The sequence below is a fragment of the Andrena cerasifolii genome, chromosome 10 (assembly GCF_050908995.1).
Source record: "Andrena cerasifolii isolate SP2316 chromosome 10, iyAndCera1_principal, whole genome shotgun sequence".
In the NCBI taxonomy this organism is placed as follows: Eukaryota; Metazoa; Arthropoda; class Insecta; order Hymenoptera; family Andrenidae; genus Andrena; species Andrena cerasifolii.
This window is the reverse complement of record NC_135127.1, coordinates 10,661,392-10,683,395: the sequence shown is the minus strand read 5'-3', so window position 1 is coordinate 10,683,395 and position 22,004 is coordinate 10,661,392. Positions and strand designations below refer to the sequence as shown.

The following is a 22,004-nucleotide window of genomic DNA, read 5'->3' as shown; positions in this document are numbered from 1 at the left end:
TGACGCAATTAACCCGCCGCCGGCCACCCCCTGCTCACCCCGCCGAGTCGATCGTGGCTGATTTGTCCCGTGGCCGCGGATATATACGGCCCGGGCCGACAAAAGCATGGCCGTAAAAAGAATCTTATCGCACCGGCTAGGCCTTATCGCGTGAAAGACGGCACGATTCCGGAATTCTGCGTAGGCCAAGAGGGGTTGCCAGCCCCTCAAGACCATAACGTTTATGTAGCCGTCGTTGTGCAGCTTTCTACCGCGAAAGGGACACGATAGATACGGGCCACGCGCGCTAACGAGAAAACGTGGCCGAGAACTCTCACCAGACGGAGATCGCCGCGCGCGTTGACACCGGCGGGGGTTGAAAGGCCTGCGTGCCGGGGGCCCCGGTTTATTTATTGTTCAGACGAAGGGATAACGCTGCTCCTCGCTGTTTATGCAGATACATCCCCCTACTTTTAGCATAACCGTAACTAAATCGACCATTCGATAAGACGGACTGGATAAAGGTGGCCTCCACTTGTTACACCGTTCCCCTTCCACCCCCGCCGAGCGCCCCAACACTCGTTTATCCCGGTCGAAACGTCGAATATCTATTACCCCGGCTGTAGCTTCTATGAAAGAGTCTCTCTGCGGGAAATTCGATCCAGATTATCTTCGATAGCTCCACCCCTCGGGCGTTTCGTGGATCGTTCTCGTTTCCCCGTACCCTTTCCGTGGAATAGAATCCGGTACACTGATCTGGGCACAAGACCTCCACCACCCTCGGGGATGTGGTGCCACGAATGTGGCAATTAGTGTTCTTCAATTACTATTTACTGATTACCAGTGGGAAAGATGGACACAAGGGATGATCCCGAACCCGAAAATTCAAAAAATTCTGAAACTTTGTGAATATGTAGGGGATTTCCTCCTGATCACAACGCAATTTTTGTTTGCTGCCCATATTCACTCGAGGGAGGTGAAATTATCCCTTGAAAATTCGGCTATTTTCCGATTTTGTGTTATAACTCGCGAACTGTAAGAGATAGAAAAAAGTTTCAAGACAAAAGTTACTTCTTTTAATTAGATCTACCATTTGGTAATAAAATTATTTTACAGTGCACGAGTTATAACAAAATCGGTAAATAACCGGATTTTCAGCGGCAAATTACACCCTCTTAGAGTGAATTTGGGCAGCAAACAAAAATTGCGTTGTAATCAGGAGGAAATTCTCTACATATTCACAAAGTTTCAGATTTTTTTGAAATTTCGGGTTCGGGATGTTCCCTTGTCAGATGAACAGCTTCAACTTTAAAATTAATCAATTACCATCTTACTATTGTCTCCTACCAATACACCTGGTAAGTAAATTACATAAACCGAAGCTGCTCCACCGTCAAATTCGAGCCACCCTCCCCCAGCGAAGGTGGCGCGAGTCAACAAAAGAGACGCGCCCTCGCGATATCGATCGTTATCTCGTGGCCTCGCGAATTATCAGCCGCGGGGCTGGCCCCGTGCACGCGCTAGGGGTTGATCGAATAAACGAGCGTGTCACGTTGCCCGGTCGTGTCATGAGCGTTCTCTCTCTCGTCTCCATCCCCGCCTTTCTGTGCTCGCCCGGTAACGGTGAAAGCACGCGGGCTAGGTGGACTCGTGGGGGCGCCACGCGGCGGGCCACGAGGGGGTGGCAGGGTGCTTGGGGTGCGTTCGTTTCTGGAGCAGACGAATCGATGCTCGTTGCCCGTCCTCCACCCTTGCAACGAGTTCAATGTCTCGCCCGGGCCGGCCGTAGCCCCCGCGGTCGTGGCCGTGGCCGTCGGACGGCGCCCCACCCCCACCGCGCGACCCCGGCGCACACCCTCCCAACCCTGCACGCCCCACCGACGCGTCTCCGCGCTGTTTTCTGTCTACCTTTCGGGCGGGGTCCCGCCGGTAACCCCTGCGCGCGAGGCAGACAGGTGGAGAAAAATTAATGCGTCTGTGTTTGTATTAGCCCCTCTTGATCGCCGCGGCGGGAAATTTTCGCTCCCAGCTGTCCCGAGACGCTGCTGCTAGGGCGCCAAGCTCTCTTAGGTCCAAGAGGATGGCTTCGGCTTGACGAGGATGCGTGTGATTGCGAGGGAGTGCGTGTTTAACCTTTCGGTACTCGCGTCTATTTGACTCGCTGAATACGCGGCTGAAGACGACGTTTTATGATAGGGTAGCTAGAAGCGAGGACTATAAGGTTTAAGCAAACTGTTAAACTGTATACAGCAATGAAAGATATTTGTAAAGAAGTCTGAGCTGTGAAAAGTAAATCCACAATCACTAAAAACTAGAAAAAAAAAATTATGTTAAACGATTTTATTAAAAAAGCACTAAAACCTAAAACAAATCGTTTCTTGTACTACGCAGGATATTTCAGAACAGAATATGAATGAATTTAATATAGCATCAAGCGTCGAAATGTAATGGGTTTTTTTTCAGAACGAACCTTCGTTTTTGGAAAATTTGAGTTTAAAGTTTTGCACGGTACGAGTGTAAGTTCGAATACGTAAGCAATCTTCTCAAACAACGGTTGTAGCTGCAGCGATAAAGTGTTCGTCTACGGTGCTACAGGTCACGGGTTCGAATCTGACTGAGGTAAAAGTATTTTCTATTTATAAAAGACACACGGACGTTATACTACTACGATTCTCCACACATTCATGTCGTCGCGTCCCTAACAGACACGGTTGGTTACATACTACCGATATTTTTATTCTTGGCCTCACTGTCCGAAACGTTGCATGACCATTGCTGTGTAATATCTCAGAAACGTTGCGTGACTATTGCTGTAAAATCTCAGAAACGTTGCAGGAATATCTTCTGGTGCGGAGATAGCAATTTACTTATAACGTATTGCAATGTCTCAAATATTAAACCGCAACGTAACTGAGACATTTCTGCAACAAACGTGCTGTAGGGGCGGGCGCGCTCGCCGGCAGGACACGCGGAATACTTTCGTTTTCATTCAATCAGAGACATTTCCAAACTGAATTTGAACCTGACAAGTACGTAGCATTATTCAAAAATGTCCGCTGGAAGAATACATAGGGATGCTGAGTAGAATAGATCACGGTAAAACGGTTTTTTTTTAGCAAAAAACTGACCTCCGTGCACACCGTGCACACGCGCCAGTACCGGAAGATTAAGAAGTACTTCAGGGAGGGGTGGCGAACGCTCGCATTAATTTCGTTTGAATTGCGCGTGTACATTATTGTTTTGTAAGCAGTAATGCGTCTGTATTTGCTGGTGTGAAGTTCGGTGGGATCTTAGCGTTAGGTTGAAAGGATTTGTTCTTTGGTTTTGCGAGAGTGCTTGCGGTAGGGGCTGACGAGGGTGTGTTTGTGCAGCCCTTTGAAAACGATAGAGAAGTGGAATGTCTCTTTTTAATTGAATTTTATGTTGTTATTGTGTCTACGTCTGCAGTCTACTTCTGCGCTTGTACTAATGCCACTGCAAGTGCTTAGAGGAAAGATGGGACGTGCAACCCCTATCTAATGCTGGTGGAGCTTCTTAAAACCATGGCTCTCGATGGTCTCCCCCGTTGATCTATAATAGACATCAAGGTTATTCCCCCGGTCCGAGGTCCATTTTTCTCCACGCTTTTTCTGCCTTGATCCCCACACCCTCCCCCGAAATTTCCCTCATTTCGGTCTCTAACCCGCCGCTGCCAACCCTTCTCCGATCTCGCTCCAGCCGATCGCGTACACGCCCCGATCTCGCTCACCTCGCTTTCTCTCTCGTCTCGACCTTCCTTTCGCTCTCGTTCCTTACCTACCCGCCCCCCTCACCTCCAGCCGGTTTCCCTTTCGCCCCCCGCCCACCCCTTTCCCGCTGTTTAACCCCGGAGCGCAACCGAGTGCCACCGACCTCGTACGCCCCCGCGCTCGGCTACTATGTTTGCCAGGCGTTTGTCACCGTCGCGAACAAAGTCTCGCCGACATATACCTCTCCTCCCTTTCCCTTCAACATCCCCCCGGACACCTTCTCCCAGTGCGATCTATTTCGCGCAGTTTCTACACGCCGTACACCGGTTTTCTTTTCTCCGCGCTCGGCTTTGAATCGATGCAGCTACGCGGGCTTCCATCCACGCTAAAGAGAAACGAAACGGGGGGTTGGCCCGTCGGCCCCTCCACCCTAAATATGCATCGCTGCGTCTGCTCGCGTATCGATCCCGGCCCCGCGTTTCAACGTGTCGATCCACCGAGCGCTCGCGGAGCGACGCGACTTCGATCCAGCGTAAATGTGAATTATGCAATAACGGTGGGTTAATAATTCGAAGGGTGTGCGCGAGCGAGAGGATGGCCGGGGGGGTGGTAGAAGGTTGGACGCGTTCCCACGACCAGTATCGTACGCGGTAAGCGAAAATTCCACCAATGATACGATCGAAATTTCGCCATTGCTAGAACAGCAATCTCGACTTCTTCGCAGGGGGTGGATTGACATAACTTAGGGGTGGGACGGCACCGTCCACTGGGCTGCAGCAACTTCGATTCGGACTATCGATGTGAATAATACATACTATTACGACGGGATAGAATCGCCCTGCTTTTTTTGGAGGATCGTTTTTGCCGTGCAGAATAGACTCTCGCGCGGCTCTATCGCGCCCTGGCGCGTCAGCTCCCTCAAAATTGATCACCTCCGTGTCGCGATCGATCCCTTTATAGCTACACATGTTTCAGATCTTGGAATTCGAGCGGAGAGTCGTGAAACCAGTGGTACAACCAATAAGGGAGTATTTTCCTAGTAACGCATTCGTTTATGGCACCTTCCCTGCACGATGAATTAAAACCTGGGTTAAAATTTCTCGAATTAATTGAACAGAAATTTTCTGTGACCTTTCTCTGCGATCACCACGGGAGAAGGAGCTTAGTAGTCCCTAGAAACGACTGCTTATTCTAAAATTCCGAACTACTTAATACTTCTTCCCTAAAGCCTTCTAGTTTAAAGAAGGAGCTCACTGTTCGTGATTAATAAATCCCCCACAGTGGCCCGCGCCACGTCCCTTATCGAGCCGGCAAACAACCGCCGCAAAGGGGAGGCAGTTTTTGCAAAATTTCCCGAGGACCTGATTTGCATAAGCAGCTCAGCGCCAGCTGTGCCTCAGAGCAGCCAGCGAGCTCTGCTCGTTTCGATCTTCATTAAAGCTTAATTACAGCCTTTCGTTAAACGTTGAACTCAGACCCTGACCCTCTGAAATCGATCGCCACGCTCCCTTACACCTGCCGGGATACAGTGGCGCACGCGGCGCGAAGGATCGCGGTTCGATCGAGCTAGAGGACTCGCTTCCACGCCTCTCCTGGGAAGCCGGAGACAATTTCACCCTCAAATCCACGGCACGCCATTTGTCTCGTGAATTAAGTTTACTCTCCTTTTTTCCCCATATTCAACGACGTCGTCTTTCCACCCCCTTCCTCGAAGGGGAGAGGACGAAGGGGAGGGGGAGCGAGGACGGAGGAATTGATATCGGCCCCTTTTTTTCGGAGGGGGCCACAGCAAGCACTTTTCTTTACGCGGAGCCAGTCGAACGGACGAATTATCTTTCCGAATCGTTAATCTCGCCGCGCGACGAAACGAAACGACGCCCCTGGACCCTTCTCCTTCGTTTCCCTCGTTTCCCTCGTTGTCGGTGGCCGACGTTTACGGGCCGATAAAAATGTCGCGGTGCCTCCCGCACGTCCACCGCGACGAGCTAATTATTTCCCTCGATGGCCGTGGGGATCTCGCCTAGAGATCGATCCCCTCCATCGAGACTCGGGTACCCGTCACCTGGGGACTGTTATTAATGTGTCGCGCGAGAGACGAGATAAAAATGGGTAATTTGATTGGAATTGATATTGATGGTCTTCGTGGTGTCGCGCTGCCTGTCTACGCGGTGGAGGCTGTTCGAAAGGGTTTCTTTATATTTTCGGGGGAGTTGTTGGCTTCGATATCGTTGGGGAATTTTAATTTTGTCCGGGGAGGTTTCTTGAGGGCAACGAAAGGGTTTAATTGGGATTGAAAGTGGCCCTTCTACTGGTGATCCTACCTTCCTTTTGGCCCTTCGTGATGGGTTGCTTTCTCAGGGGTTGATAATCTGTTGTGTAATTTCAAGAATTTGTACTACTGGAGGCTGAAAAAGTTTGCTTCGAGCGAAGGGTAAGAAGAATGTGGAACCAAAGGGTTGCACGTTCTAAACCACTGTACGTAAGGGAAATGTGTCTAAAACGATCTCCTTAAGGCGTAATTCATATAAAAATACAAATGCAAAATAGTAAAATAAAAGTAAAATAGTTTTTGTAAGTTAGTTTATCCACCTTATTATTGACTTAGATCAAATTTAGCTACCTGATCAATTACATTTTTAATTCCCACTTTTGCGAAGGTATACTAAAGGATCATTTTGTACAACTATGTGTATAACCCCTATGATCATTTCATATCTACTGATAATAAATAAAGCCATGCAAGTGTCAACAAATTCCGTTCCTCAAACAGGCAAATAATACTTTCCAAAGACACCAATGAAACCCAAAATATCGAAAAAGATTCCTCGGCGATAATTTATTCCCCAGCACACCGCAACTTCCTCTGCTGAATTCGATTCGACCTGCGAGCGATCAATCCCCCATTACGTCCCAGTAGAACGCGAGTTCCTCGCGCGAAGACAAAAACCGCGGAGCAGAGGTCGCGAGATGGGAAAATAATTTCTCCCCAGACGGTGTGCTCCGTCGTCGTTAACCCATTATCGCATCGATCATAACTGGGGGCCAGCGAGGGGCGGGGATAAGCAACACGAAGGAAGATACCGTGACTCCAATTTTTATCCGCCTCCCCCTCACGTTTCTCCCAAACCCCCGTTTGCTTTTTTATTATCCAGCCCGGGGGAAAATGCTCAGCGAAACAAAGAAGTATCGTAAAACCCCGGGCCGTAAAGGTGGTGCAGATAAAACGTTGCTGCAGAAACAGCAGCTGTATACCTTGTACATGATGCTCCGCGGGAAATAAAGAACTTCGTTGCGCGATAGAATGCGCGGCGGTGTGTTTGAAAACGAAGCTAAAAAACGAAGGGGAAACGCGGTGCTCGATAAAAGTGGGGGACGAGGGAATTCGAGTCGAGAAAAGCCAGCTACGTGCATGTTTTCGTCCGGCCACTTTTGTCTTCGGAGTAGAAGCGTGCTTGTCCCGAGCTCGTCGTGAATATTTTAATAACATTTACTTGCCCAGCCGCGCGATAACAATTTTCCCAACGTACGAGGATTTACGAGGCCTGCTCGGACCGCGGCAAGAATTTGCAGAAAACATCGGCGGATTAGTGCGGGCCCCCTGCGGCCAGTGGCCGGACTATGGACGTCCGCATCTACTTGGCGCTCGGGTATACGCGAGGCTTTCGGTGATTTCCAGGGAAATACGTGGTGAGTCGAGAGTTGGGACGCCTGCGAGACCTCGGCTTCTCTGGCCTGGATTTTTCGAAAGTGGGGATTATCCTGTTTTAGCGAAATTGTACTGGGAATGCTCGGGATATCGATTAGCAACGAGATTGCTGAGCGAAAATCTTCTTTTATGAAATCAGGAAAATGCAACAAAGAACTGCGAATTCATGCGAGTCGAATGTTCAGATGATCGTGAAGTGTTACCGAAGACATCGAGACACATCTTCGATCGATCTTAGATAAGAAGAAAATCGAGTCTCGAAAAGCGGTTGCAATGGAAACGTCAGTTGCAGGTCTCCGATAACCACGTGCGCGACAAAAGAGTCAACAGTTTCCCTTATCGTGTGCCCTCCTCTAATCACTTCCAGTGGTATTAATAAATTGTCCCCCCCGGAGGGGTGTGCTTCCTTTCGTTCTTTACCCCTCCGGGCTTCGAGGACGATGTTATTATTGTTTGCTTACTTTCTGGGGGATGGGACGGGGGCCATCTTCATCGAGAGGAATTCGTGACGGAAGAAGAAGGATGGGGCGGCTCTCCACCCCCCATAGCTCGCGAATATGTACTCTCCTAGTTCTCGTGGCCGTGGAATAACCGTCGACACGATTTACGGCTAGGCTGCTCGACGTAATAACCGATTTAAGCCCGCCCCGTTCGCCCTAATCCCGAGTTACGAGGGCCCAGCGACGATTTAGTCAATCGTACCGCCATAATAATGTCGTAATATCGCGCTCCGCGCCGTTAGAGGGAGGAAGACAGAGAGATAGGCCCTGTAAGCCAATAATAAACGAGTTTATAGTTTGAATCACGCTGCCGCGACTAGTCCGTCGATCGTTTGCGCGGGGGCGGAGACTGCAAAGGGTTGCGTTTCGCTCGTCGTTCCTGCAACGAAGTTAAAGCCACTTGCACGTCAGCAAACGATGTTAAACTCGGGAATTTTCCTGTTATAGTTACAGTAAGAGTTGTGGCGATGGAAAGTTAAAGTTTAGTGGACACAGAAGCGAGTGATTCGGAATTGTTTCATGATTAGTCCCTTGGAAGATATTTCTACCTTATGCGACGATTAAAAAACGTCAAATCTCGGAATTATAATTTACGTCTCTAGGTAATTCGCAGCTTGATTAATACTCGGATTCAACTGACACCTGCAGTTGCGTTTTCTTTATATATTTTTCTTTATTAAAATCGAGGGAGCTCAAATTATTCAATTTACGCTTCGTTCTTACAACTTGAGAGGCTTGAAATAAAAACAAAAATTTGAGGCACTTTGATGCGAGCCTGAAGCTCTTTAAACGTTGATTTTCTGTTTCCGTTAAAGTGTTCCGCGACACTGGCGATGCAGATGACAGGGGACTGTTTCATAGGAAACGACGAGTGGGCGATAAAAGTGACCAACAATGTTACTAGAAGTTACGCCGTGTTGCGTTTGCGACTAATTGCTTCCTCCGTGGGTCCCCTCGTTCAGGATTCTCTTTTCTCCCCTGGGTCGTCGTCCACGGGCTCTCGTAAAAGCCGAAGGAAGGTAATACGCGGACATGGCTCGCAATAAAAAATTCGCCGAGGGGGTGGACGAGGCTCACGTCGCGGAAACTACGATAATGGCCACTAAAATTCAACTAAACGCTCGCGAGCTGCCTGCGCTAATTGCCCTCGTAAATCTCTTTTTCCCCGATCGACAAGATGGGCCTTCGACTCGGGGAAACAGGCGAACCTGTCTCGTCGCTTCCAAAGCGCTAGGAATTTTTCTTCGTTTAACCCTCAGCAATTTTATACTCTAGATGCTAATTCACAAAAGTTGAATGCTCAACTGTTGTAACGTAGGAGCCACAAACCTTCATTGTACAATAAAATGTTTATAATGTGAAATTAAAATGTACCTGTTAATTTATATGCAATAAATTTCGCGATGTGTCAATTACGGATGTATGTAAGATACTACTATTAATAAACTATGTTGCAACATGAATCGTTTTCTTCACTTTCAAATCCTGAAACTTCCCCTCTTTCTTTTGTACATTCCCCCATTGTTTCCACAAAACTTTCCGCAGAAAGCTTCCACGAATATTTCATCGTCATTCTTAATTCCTCCCCGTCATTCTCGAGCTTCGAATCGGCCCCGAAACGATCGTTTCACCGTTCCAAGATGGTTCCAAGCACGGCGAAACGCGACTCCTTCAGCTCGCTTCGAATCTCGCCTGAAAAGCATCGCAAGTGCTCCTCGGAGATTTCGCGGGTCTACCTACTCGCGAGGCGAAATCGAAACGTCAAACATTCATAAAGTGGCGTTATGAAAAGTGTCTAATGTCGGGGAAGTCGTGGATTTACGCGTCTGCCCGTTGTAATTCGCATTGATCGAAGCGAGAGAGAGAAAGCAGCTGAAGGTGCAGAAGTTTTCGTGCAGTCGACATTCTGCAATGTGTGTGCGGCATAGAAATTACTCTTTTAACAAATAATCACGATAAAACGCTGTGTTCTTCCCGATTCAGTTGCCGATATTACTAATTCTATTTCTCACTGCATATTACGCTGCGAAAAAAAACAAAATTATGACCGAAATGCGTCGTCGCGAGGCCGTAAATCAGCGCGTTTCATCCCACCAGCATACTCCGCGAAATAATCCCGATTATCCTCCACGGCGTTCCCTTTCGAGCACTCCGCTTCGCGAATATTCAATTAGACTAGACAGCGGAGTGGATTTCCTCCGCCGAAACGGCGGCTGTAAACGTCCCTGGCGTTCAATCCGCGAAAAAACTTTGCTTACTTTCCACGCATCTGCAGAGTGCCCTTAAGTGGCATTTGCATCTCTGAATATTCTTGTTTCGAGCTACGCGATCCTTGCCTCTGCGAATGAAATCGCCCTGGATTACCCTTAAATAAGAATTTGTAAAACAAACGACTGATTCCCTGCAGCCGAAGAAGCCCTTCCTCCCTTAAGCCTCCATTTAATCCAAAGATCAACGCCTCGAAACACAGTCCACTCTTCCAATCTCAGTGTCAACGACTCCTGCAGCTCTCCCAATCTTGTCATTCAATTATTAATCGATTTAACGCCATACAACGAAAGCAAGAAGCCACCGAGTTTCGCGGAATGTCGATCGAGGCTCTTCAACCCCATCAAACTTCTCCCAACTCAAAGATCATCACAGCCACCGAGAGTTTCCTGAATTTCAACGTGGATTCAATGCTCCGCTGTTTGTTCCCCATGTTTGTTCCCGCGTATCCAGGAACCTTCTTGTTCCCACGAGAGGCCAGCAGCTGCTTCCCTCGACTCGCTTTCGATTCCTCCCACGGAATGGAAGGAACCTCGCGCAAGGACGGGCCCTCGGTCCCGCGGAGAGGGCGCGGCGCAGGGGGAGTAAGGAAAAGGGGGAGAAAATGCGAGAGGGAAAGGATCGAATCTCTATTTTCGCAGGCTCGCGCGGCAGCCTTTGAATAGACGCGATAAGGATCTTATAACCGTGCTGGGAGGGGTGGCTGGATGGATGGCAGGGTGTTGTGAAATATAAAGTAAACTACCTGACATTGTCGCGATACGAAGAGGCGCATCGCCGCTTGAATATTGATGCACCAGCTTCCGACGGGAAGATGAAAGGGGCGTCCTGCCCCTGCTCTACGTTTTTTAATAATGAATTCCGGCCGCCTGGCTCGCGGATTTTCTCCCAACTGCTTTCTCGTCCCCCTGTTTCTTTGAATGTTCGACACAGGGGGAGAAAAGGATTGGTTGCTCTCAGGCCGATGCCGTGTACCGGTGTACGTCGAGGGAGACACGAACTTCTGGCGATCATTCGACGAATCCGCGATGGCTGAATTCACTGCGAAGAGTCGCTGATTTATTTCGCGCGATCGCGAGGGAAGTACTTGGCCGGAAGAAGGATGGAGTATTTTAGATTCATAATTTAACATTACGCATCTCGTAAATTATTCACTCTGCCTCCGTCTAGAACTATGCATCAACACTTGTGCGTTTTGAAATTTTCCCTTGCGAGGTGCTTCAGTTTGTCTTCAGTGTTTTCGGCAGAGAAGTTTGTATTATATTGATTTGCGGGAATGCGGGCGAAGAAAAGGAAAGAGATAAGCGTCTAATGCTAATGTATTTGCATCGGGACGGTGAGACGCCTGATACTCTCCTAAAATGGCTGTAATCGCGTCAAGGGCTTAAAACGCCGAGACTAGAACCACACTTCCAACCCCAGAACTGACTAATGGGCTTCACCGTTTCCCTAACGTGATTTCATGTCGTCGACCTGACGGTGCTGGGCAACTGACGGTCTTCTGGGCTGGTGACTAGCCTTTTTTAGCATGCAGAGCGACCAATCGTTGGCGGACATCGTGTCTTCTTGGTAGAAATGAAAACGTAATTCAGTTGTATGTTCTTCAAGAGGCAGTGGTGCTTTTCATTAGAAAGTATCACGATAATGCGAGGGAGATTGAAAGTGGAAAGAGAAGAAAATTGCACCAGCACCAGCTCTGTTTGAGATGAAAAGACTGAGCGATTGTGTTTAGAGAGAAACAAATGGTAAATTTAAGATGGTAAGTAAAATGGTAAAGTACGCATCTTCAACTTCACAGAATGGTGTTTGAGATAAGGAGCATTGGAATAATATATTTAGACTATGTATATTGCGAATATTTAATGTACCTTTTTCCGAGAGCCACGCGCGTGGATCGTCACGAAGGCCAAGGTGTAGCTTGTGTTTCCTTTTGTTTTTCTTTTTTGTTAAGGTGCTCCGCACTGTTATGGTCGTCAAAGGAACAGATCTTTGTTTAGTCGTGGTTTGAACGCGGAGTAACGACAACCGTCGCGATACTCTTCCATAGCATTCTTTTACATTTTTTTACATTACATTTAATTATATTAAATATAAGTTCAGACCGAGAATAGTGTATTTCATTTAGAAGCCCAAGACGCGATTAGGAGTAGAAAAGTAGCTTTTCTACACATTGGCTAGCAAACAATAAGAACAAAATTTGCCACAGGAACCAACTACTCGTGCTTACCTTGCTAGACTCTTTTTGCTACCATAAATTTCCCACAATTTCAAAAATCCCGAATGTTCCACACAGCCAACGACATCTGCTGGAGAACGCGAAAGAGCTCCTCGAGATTGAACGAATCGATATTGCACGGCGATGGTAAGAGAAAGGCGCGTGTTCCTCGGTTCTGGTCTCAGCTACAGCAAACCTGCGTTGCCTATTAATCTAACTTTAGACGATAATCCTCCAGCATCCATATTAAAAATCAATTAATTTTCCACGAACAACCACTCACAGAATGTTGAAGCTGCTCTCTTTTATAAACTACAAAAAGCTTCATCTTCCGCATCCAATCCTGAATCGATCCGAACTAAAACCCTTTTTACATTCTGTTGCGCGTAAACTACTAACACACCCCCATCCCAGCAGTTTCATTTTCGAATACCCTTCGCCTCTCCCCACGAAAGGCTTCATCGACGTTTCAGACATCCATCATACTGGCAGCTTTTCAGCCTTTCAATTCCGACGCTCTTCCTGCCACGTCGAGGTACATCGAAAGCAAATCTAGCCGATCTTCACCCTCACAGTCAGTCCATTCCACTGTCTTCAGCTTTTTACCTGGGACAGACTACTTCCACCATAAGCGCATCCATCTGTCCACCGAAAACAAAATCTCCATCATCGAGGCGCTCGCCCATCCGCCTCGACTTGGCGCGGCGGTTGCGAAGTCCGAAGGGAATTTCGTAGCGCCAAGTTCACTGGAAACTGGGAAACTCCGGGGACCACATTGTCGCCCGCAGGCACACGGAAGTGGGCAGAGTTGCGACAGCAATTTCTTCTCGAGTCGACATTCTCATCGACACGTCGCACGCTCTGCTAGCCATCTAGGTTCGCGGTTTCCGTCGGGCCACGTGCGATTAATTTCGTTATGTAACGAGGAAACGCTGTGAGGTAATAAGCAAATAACAAGCCGGGCAGTGATAAGTGATACGTCATCAGTCGCGGTTCAATGCGCCGGTATTTTGGGACTAATCGACGATAGCTGTTCTCCCCCGGCGAACTCGTCGCAAAATGCAAACTTCCGCGTAACCGAGCGCTGCCGCGAGCCTGTGTACGCGGGCGGGAATCGATCCTGCAAGTTTCACGGGCAGCGAACAGGTCGCTTTTCCGATAAACTCGTCTCGTTCGGGGCCAACGGAATGCACAGCTGGCGGTAATCGATTGGCAGTTTGCTCGGCAGACTGGAAGCTACCGATACCGATTGTCGAAAGAGGGAAAAACAGCTCGCGATACGGCGGTCTGCGGGAAACCCGGGGGCTGCGATGAATGTTCGATTCATCCTCTCGCGAGTTTCTAATTAACACTTTATCTGCCACTGACGCGTGTGCGTCGATTTACACGTCGATCTATAGCAAAATACAGTTTCGAAGGTTTTTGAAACTCGGCGAATAGTTGGAGAATTTTAGGAAGACTGGCTCTCATTATTCTTTAAATCTCGAACTGGATGGGTCTTTTGTTACTTGATGTATAAAATGTGAATATTCTTAGAACGTACTCTCGCGCTTCTAATTTGAATTTGCAGATTTTATAATAGTGTAGATAAATGGAGCACATTGATGCCGAGTCATTTCGCTCTTCCATTCCACGCGGTATGCTCGAACTTGTCGAGGTTCCAATAGTATTCGATTTACCTGAAAGTTTCTATTATATGATAGAAATATATTGATGCCAGCGGCAGCGTCGGTGGTCTTGCCTTCTCGAGCAGCTCGAGATTTATGTGGACTTTATAGTCGGGACACGGCGCCGCTGACTGCGATTGGCAATTCTCGTTGCTTTCCCTCGCGCTTGTGTCTTCTGTTATTAACTCCGTGCCTCGCTCGGCTAACGTAATTACGTCAATTTACCGTAATTGTATCGATCCTGCTTCCAGTTTATTGTGCACTCTGCCGCTGTTCCTTCCTTAAGATTGGTTTGATCGGAGAGCAAGTGACGGGAAATAATGGGAGATTTCTTGCAAACTTTCTGGCATCGAAGTGTAATAAGAGTCACTTTAGAATTATGAATGAAGGCAAGCACCTTCCAGCGTCGTCGAGTATAAAAATCAAATAAAAATCCAGTCGCAAGGACCCATCTTATATTACAGAAATCTCGACGATAAATTAAGACCCCTTTAGGCGACATTGAGATTAAAAACCGACGAGACAGAACACGTCGAAATCCGACCGATAATTATAATCTCTGAAATTGCCAGCCGAATGGCTGCGCCCGGAGCGCTTCAAGCGAGCAAGTAGATATTGACAGCGCTGGTCAGACAGCCAAGACAGACGCGTCCCCCTTCGCGCAAAGAAAGCCATTCATAATTAACGCCCAGACTGCTTCCAGGACAAAGTGGACCTACAGCAAATCTCAATAATCTAATGGACCGCTCGTCAATGATTAACGAGAGACAGATTACCTAGGCTGACTCAGCCATTAGCTGTCTGGGACGCGTGTGGAACGTCGTCTTTTGGGTTCCCCGTGGGACCGAACTCGGTATTAACGTTCTCTGAGCACTTTCGATTCTCCTAAGCCTTCTGATGCTTAGCCCTCTAATTTCTGCGTCGCTTAATGTCGAATCGTCGCAGTGGAGCCCTTAAGAATCAGCGTTTTACGGTTACGTTGCATTATGGTTTACGTTAGCGTTGAAGACAAGCAATGGGAGAGGAAGTGTTGATGTCCCCGGATGAGTTACGGTCGTTTTACGCAATTCTGTTGCATGTGGGACTGCGGAAGAGTAATAATCGAGAGCAGGAGAATGTTGATATGAACTATGAGGGTTTTAGATAGTTCTAGGCGCAGCCGTGCTCGCTGCGTACTATTTTCCAAGGATTTTCATACGTGGAGGGATATCGAACTCGTGGAACGGTAAAAGAAAAGGAGGAAGTGGCAGTAATAAGACCAAAACTTTTAGTTAAACAATCGTACGACTAATAACAGGCTAAATGAAAGAAACTGTACAACTACCTCAAACCATTCATCAGCGCATTATTAGCAGAGTCTATGAATTCCTCCAACGTTCCCCCCGTTCCTAACACGTCTGTCCTATTAATTTCCCATCAGATTCGTTCCCGACGAGGCACACGGATCGCGATTTCGCCGCCGAATTAATTTCCTGCGCGCGCCTCGCGTCTCGTCGCGCCAGGACGATACCCCGCGCTCCGCGTAATTATGCTAACGAGGGATTCGATAATCATAGACGATTACCTCAGAGGCACGATCAGCCAGCCCGTCGTCATTACCAGACACGGTTTCACCTCGAACGAATCGCGAGTGAGAGCCGAACCATCGAACTTTCGCAAACGCCGCTCAACAACAACGGCCGATCGTGGGCATGCAGCGATTTACCCCCGCCTCGGCCGTCGCGTTTCTTATCGTAATTGCTTTCCTTAATCGCGCGATACTTTATTACCCCGTGGTTCCTTGTTCTATTCGTCCGCGACGGCGGGCCACTTTTTACTCGTGTCCTCGACGGTCCGTGAAATCCTCGCTTCTCCGTGGAACAGTTGACATCTAGGACATCGAGGAACCCGCTGTTTTTATCACTTATTTGCTGACGCAATCTCCGTGAAACAGGAATCCCTCGCGTTAACAACGACAAGTTTATTGCACCATAATTGTATGTACAGCTCTCGATACCTGCGCGCAGGATCGACCGACGCGACCGCTCGACATTGACAAACGTGTAACTATCCCGCGCAAACGATCTCACGAGGAATTTTATTTTTTTTTTTATGGTTGGATTCGCGGCTAGCCTTCGTTTAGACACCTCCTTCAAGTGCAGTTATGAGTAACAAGCCTGCGCGTGAATTCGATCGGTCGAGATGTGATGTAACGGCGTAGGCAGGCACGCGAGTAATACGCGGGCTTAGGAAATCGCGATCGAGTGACGGAACCGTGCCCGTTCGTTGAAAGTATCTCTGCTATGATCGTGATAGCTCGCTAAGTGATCGACAACAACCGCGTCGTGAGAAAGTTTCCTGTGCACAGCGAGTTTTATATGTATATGCTCCGATGATCCGAGCACGATCGACGGTTCGGCGAGCGTGTGGCTTGCCATTCGTCTCGATTGTCTACGCGCGAGCAGCTGGTAATTGCGATTTCAGAAATGAACAGCGAACGCTGGACCGTAAACTTCCTTTGGCCGATGCACGTGTTTATATCCACGTTGTTTCGTAAACTGAGTGCCTTGGCACGGTGGAACCTCGATTCGGTGGATGTAAGATTTGCTGCGTCAATTTCAAAATAATTATTATAATTTTTTCAGAATTTTAGGGCTGGCAACAGAGGTTCCACTGTGGCGACGGAGCTCAGATCACGCGACTACTCTCACTCCCTATCGCTAATCACAAAAATATATTAGAAATATATTACCTTAGCATGTCTATCTAAATACATAAATACTGTCAAGTACCCCTGTGTAACAATCGAAATGCATTTTGCACTCAACGGACGCCAAGGGAATTCTTAAGTTACACAGAATATCGGCCTCGGACTTCCCTAAATCGTTCCCTTCATGGATTCTCCGATTCACAACAAACATCCCCTGGATATTTTCTTAATTTAGGATCGTCTGGAACCACACTGTCCCCTCGTCAGTGACGCAGCAGCCGTAATATTAGAAAATTCCTTCCACCTTCGACGATGTCCGCTGTCCGTTGTTAATAATAAAAGAACCTGTAAAAAGCTGCAACAAAAGAAGCGTCATCAGTCACCCCGATCGATAATTTCCTCTTCCTATTTCCACAATCCTTAAGGGGAGGTTCTGGTTTAAAAATCGATTTTTTTATTTCATTTGTCGAATTTTCAACCTTTTGGGAATATGTGTTTAAAAGGATTTTTTGAAATTCGTAAAATTCCCGGAGTTATAGACATTTGAGTAGCGGCAAATGCAGGGGCTGCACGGCCACTCGGCACTCACGATAAACTTTAAACGCGTTTTTCTCGAAACAGTGTTCTTTAAATTGGTGGAACCTGTATCTCGAAAAGTTATTGTTGGATTTGACTGAAACTTTTTTATTTTGAAGAATATTCTGCTGGTTCATCGATAGACCAGTTAAATTTAAAAAATTGAAAATTTCTGGGAAAAAGTGATTTCAATTTTCAAATATCGTTACTTTCCCAAAAAATGACATTTTTGTAATTTTTTCTGGTGCAGACCACGTGCGAGTTTCATGCCCTTTAATAATCTGGCATTGTTTTTCAGACCAATGCTCTAGATACTACAGGTTCCACCGATTTGGATGAATTTTTTGACACCTCGACTTTAACGACTCCCCAGTTCCGTCTGCAACGATTCCTTATAAAACAAACAAATTATTTCAATAGCTTAAGGCATCCTTAATTCAATGCAAAAATTCGCATTAAATAATATGTAGTAGTTTTCCTTTAATTAATTCCTAAAGATCACCTATTTTCTGGGCTCTAGACAGGAACAGCCCTTAAGACACTTCGCCACCCCTCCACCAAATCTGGGACAACTACCTAAACTAAAAACATCTGAAAATCACATCCCATTAACTAAAGTCTCCACTTCTGCCAAACTATTCTCCACCCTACAGGGTTACATAGCAACAGCTCCCCAAACTAAATTCGCCATCACCCAACGCTCAAGCTTTCAAACCCACGTGTAAACACACCCTAAACAAGAATCCCTCGCTTTTCTGCCAACTCACGCCCAAAAACCCCTCTTTTTCTATAACGATTCGATCCAGCTGTTCGCGAGGCGTTGCCAGTGTGGGTCAGCCTCGGTACCGGCGAAATCCCACGTGACTTGCATCTGCGACAGCACAGCTGACTAGCAAAGTCCGCTTTCCGGCGACTAATCGCCGAGACACCTGAACGCTGTTAATGAGAAGTCTGACGCGGGACCACTTCAAAGCTGTTAATTACAGGACCCTCGTCACCTTGACTCCGCGCCCTTCGCAGCACTGACCCCGTTCCCCCTCGCCCTCTCCCTTTGATTGGTAAGTGCTCGCTTTTCCAGCCGCCTGGCTGCGCGTACGCGAGGCAGACCGCGATGCTGACAATAAAGTTAACCGCGACGCGCAAGGGAGAGCCGAGTGGGTTCCATTAGGCTGCGAAAGGGCTCCCCCCCTGTTCGTAAATTTCGGCCGCGCGGGGGTGGGCGGGCTCGCGAGAGTGCTTGTTCTCGGGGCAGGGCTATTTGTTGCTCGCGTTTCTTGGGTGATTAGTTTTTAGAGGGACGTTAGTCTGGAGGTATTCAACGTTGGCTCTCTGATTTTTGCATTCCTGCTGTTGCGAGCCTGCGGCTGGTAGTTTAGGGGGATGGTTTTTTTTAAGTGTCCCGGCCCTTCTTGTATTTTATGAGAATTTTGGAGGAATGTCCGAGGGTACCCTGGGATGGAGAAGTTTGTTGGTTTTCGTATTAAACAGAGTTATTTAAAGTTTTGTAGTAGAAATGAGAAGGTTCTTGTTTTTTATAGGAAATGCAATTGTGGAGGTATGTTTGGTCTCTTTTATTATTTTGAAGGTGCTTTGCTGCGAAGTCTCTGGGCCATTGGAATGGAACATTATTATTAATAATAATAATAATACACAAAGAATTTGAAACGAAAGTTTTCTTCGTCTGCCGTTATTTGAAATTGCCTGAGAACGTGTTCCGTCACAGTATCTGGCTTAAAGTATTTGGTACATTTAATACAAAGAACCGCATCATCTTTTTTGTACGCTTCGAGCTAATATCCCGTGAAGCACTTAGCCGAAATGTTCTTCACCGGCGAATTCTCTTCTCAGGGGGGGCATCCCTGGAAATGAAGCTTCGTTTTTCACGCCCTCCCTTTCGACCCCACATAAATTTCCGTCGAGGACATCCAGAGGGTCCTGGCTCTTTGTACGTAGCGTAACGAAACGCGGACGGACGCACGAAAAACCTACGAGGGCTACCAAGCTCTTTGATTTTTGACAGCTAAACCAATCTTCTCTATCTGCACTTCCTCCCCATCCCTCAAAGCCACGGCGGAAGAATCAAACACCCAGCAACTCTACTTCAAAGCTTCATCTACTCCCAATTTTCTATAAATCCCCCCACAAAGTGCCTGCCAAATCATTTCCACATCTTATTCCAACATAAACAATCAACTGGTTACCGATCACAATAACACGGAGCACCTTTAAAAAAAATCGAGCTACGCATTGGACTGCGCATCGATCCACGAATGGCTCTCTAGAAGGAGAAATACTAAAAATATATTTAGTCTAAATATTTTTCCAATACAATTGCCCACCAAAAATACAACCACCACATCTTATCCCTTCCTAGAAACCCTTTCCCCTATTTCAACACAGTGCATTCCACGAGCGCGCAGCGAAAGAATCGATTAAATTTTCATTTCATTAAACTTTTACCGCCCATAAGCCATCCAAGAAACGACGTTCTCGATGTATCCAGCTCGTCCGCCTCGGTTCGCAGGAATTTGTCCCCCTGGATCCGCGGTTCCCGTCCCCAGCCCCCATAATTACGTCCCTTCCGCCCGATTATTCCCCGCGAAAAGGATCCGAGCTCGGTATCGTGGCTGAAGGAAGGCGCGAGGGACCAGTGGCCTCATTAGAAGGACGCGAGGTAACGCGCAGACAGCGCGTTTCCCGCGGGCGATCTCGATATTAACGGGCCACCCCCTCTTCGTCGCTGGTATTAACGAGAACGAGCCTTCACGGCCTCCCCGTCGCGAATTAAATTATGCCTCGCGCTTGTTATCTGCTAGAGCAGAGGGAGTTAATCTTCCGCGTTATCGCGATAAAAGCGGCGGCCCGCTAGCGGAGAAGTTTTCGGGGGCCCCCGCTTTTAACGGGTCTCTCGCCTCGAACAAGAGCCGCGACGTTAATCACTCACGGCTATTCCAGAGATTAATGCCCCCGCGCCCGCGTTAACGAGCATAAAACGCCTGCGAGATACACAACGGCCGCGATCATAACTGACAAGGCCTCCGTGGGCCGGAGATTTATTCCAGCATCGAAGTCATTCCCCGTTCGATTCGAGTTCTACTCGCGCAACCTGGGCTACTCTCGTGAGAAAGGTCGATCGACTTACGGGGAGTCTAGAGGCTGTTCGTGGAATCTGGCTTTAAGCTCTGCGTTCTCTTTCGGGTTGAAATTTTCTGAGATGAGGTTGCGCGTCGTTCAGGTGTGCACATTTTGGAGATGGAAGATAAAAGGTGGATGGAAGATGTAATTGGTTCTGTAGATTGCTACCTACCCATTTCTCTTATTATTCAGTGCTGGTGACTAGTTTGTTTCTTTAACTCTGTTTTCTTTCCACCTCCTTTTGTAACAGGGTTTTCTCAACGCACAAGAATTATCCGCATAGTTTCACACGATTATAGAGACATGATTGAATGAAGCTATATTGGCGCAACGAAATATCTACGCGGAGCTCGTTCTACCGAGAAAACGGGGCGGTAAGTTTCCCAAGTAGTTGATCCAGTTAATTTAATTCATGGTTATTACTCGTAATCACGGCGTGTGTCGCGTAACGATTCGAGGAACAGCTTGTACCGCGACCAGGGGGTTCGGTTTCTCTTGGATTACCCGCGATGGCTGGTCGTAAAATTATGCCAGCGGGCGGGTCTTAAAAATTCACCGCGGCCCTTACGATTCTTTTAAATTACATTACCGTTCCTCGTTACCAGGGCGTACGCGCTGTGAATGCGGCATCGTGTCCTTTCACGTGAACCCGCTGCACCGTGGGTAATTCGTTAACGACACCGCCTTGACGATAAAGGGAGCAACCAGCGAGCTTAATGACGCGCAATCGTGTCTGGCAGCGATTATAAATCCGCCAGTCCACTCCTACGAGGATTCTGGACTCGTTAAAGCAGCCGCGAAGCGATTTTTATGGGTGTCAGATGGGAAGTCATTTTGAATGGGGGAATAATGAAAATTGAGGGGTTAAATAGTGGAGTTTCATGGGAAATTCGGGGGTAACGAGGGAGATGATTTTTTATTAAGTCTCCCGGTGTTCAGGTGTTCTGATTTCCTTGATTCCTCATCGATACATTGATTTTTGTGTTCATTTAAAATTTAGGGAACTTGTAGATCTTTTAGAGAGGATAATGCAACCCACCACTAAATCTTGTGATCTAAGTTCCTTTTATTCAATTAAGGTAACATCTAAAAGGCCTCCAGAATCCTCAATTCCTATTATACTCTCCTTGGAGTACTTCCAGATAACAGAGTCCAGGATGCAAAGAAGCCAGCTTACTGTTAAAGTCTATAAAATCTAATTAGTTTAGAAAACAGATATTTGCCTCCAGGATCAGTGATTCCTAAACCCCAGACCTGCAATTCAACCTGAAATTCAAATCTGAACCTACTTCGCACTATGTAGGACCTCACAAGTAACAGAAAACTCAGAAACGTCAATTCAGAATCGAGAGTCCACAGTAAAGAGTCTTTAAACAGACACCACCCACTACCACGAGCACAATAGAGAAGATGAGTACAAGAGAATGGACGTAGTCCAAATCCCCGTCGACAATGGCAAGGTGTTTCGCTTTCACCACAAGAAAGAAACTCGAAAGGAACTGTTTCAAGCCAGAAATCACGAACTTGACCGTGGTCTCGCT

General features: G+C 47.5%; 2 protein-coding genes across 3 annotated transcripts in view; one reads left to right on the top strand and one right to left on the bottom strand.

Annotated features, from left to right (window-relative positions):
• Positions 1 to 22,004, top strand: part of Ance-3 (angiotensin-converting enzyme Ance-3) — a 172,939-nt gene that overhangs the window by 52,024 nt on the left and 98,911 nt on the right. The window lies entirely within an intron of this gene.
• Positions 13,988 to 22,004, bottom strand: part of Wat (worker-enriched antennal transcript) — a 29,719-nt gene continuing 21,702 nt past the window's right edge. Inside the window, exon 4 of one of the 2 annotated variants that reach the window (XM_076821282.1) lies at positions 13,988 to 17,107. In XM_076821282.1, the coding sequence (XP_076677397.1) occupies positions 17,082 to 17,107 (26 nt within the window). In that variant the 3' untranslated portion in view covers positions 13,988 to 17,081. The remainder of the gene's footprint in view (positions 17,108 to 22,004) is intronic. The other variant, XM_076821281.1, reaches the window with a different exon arrangement.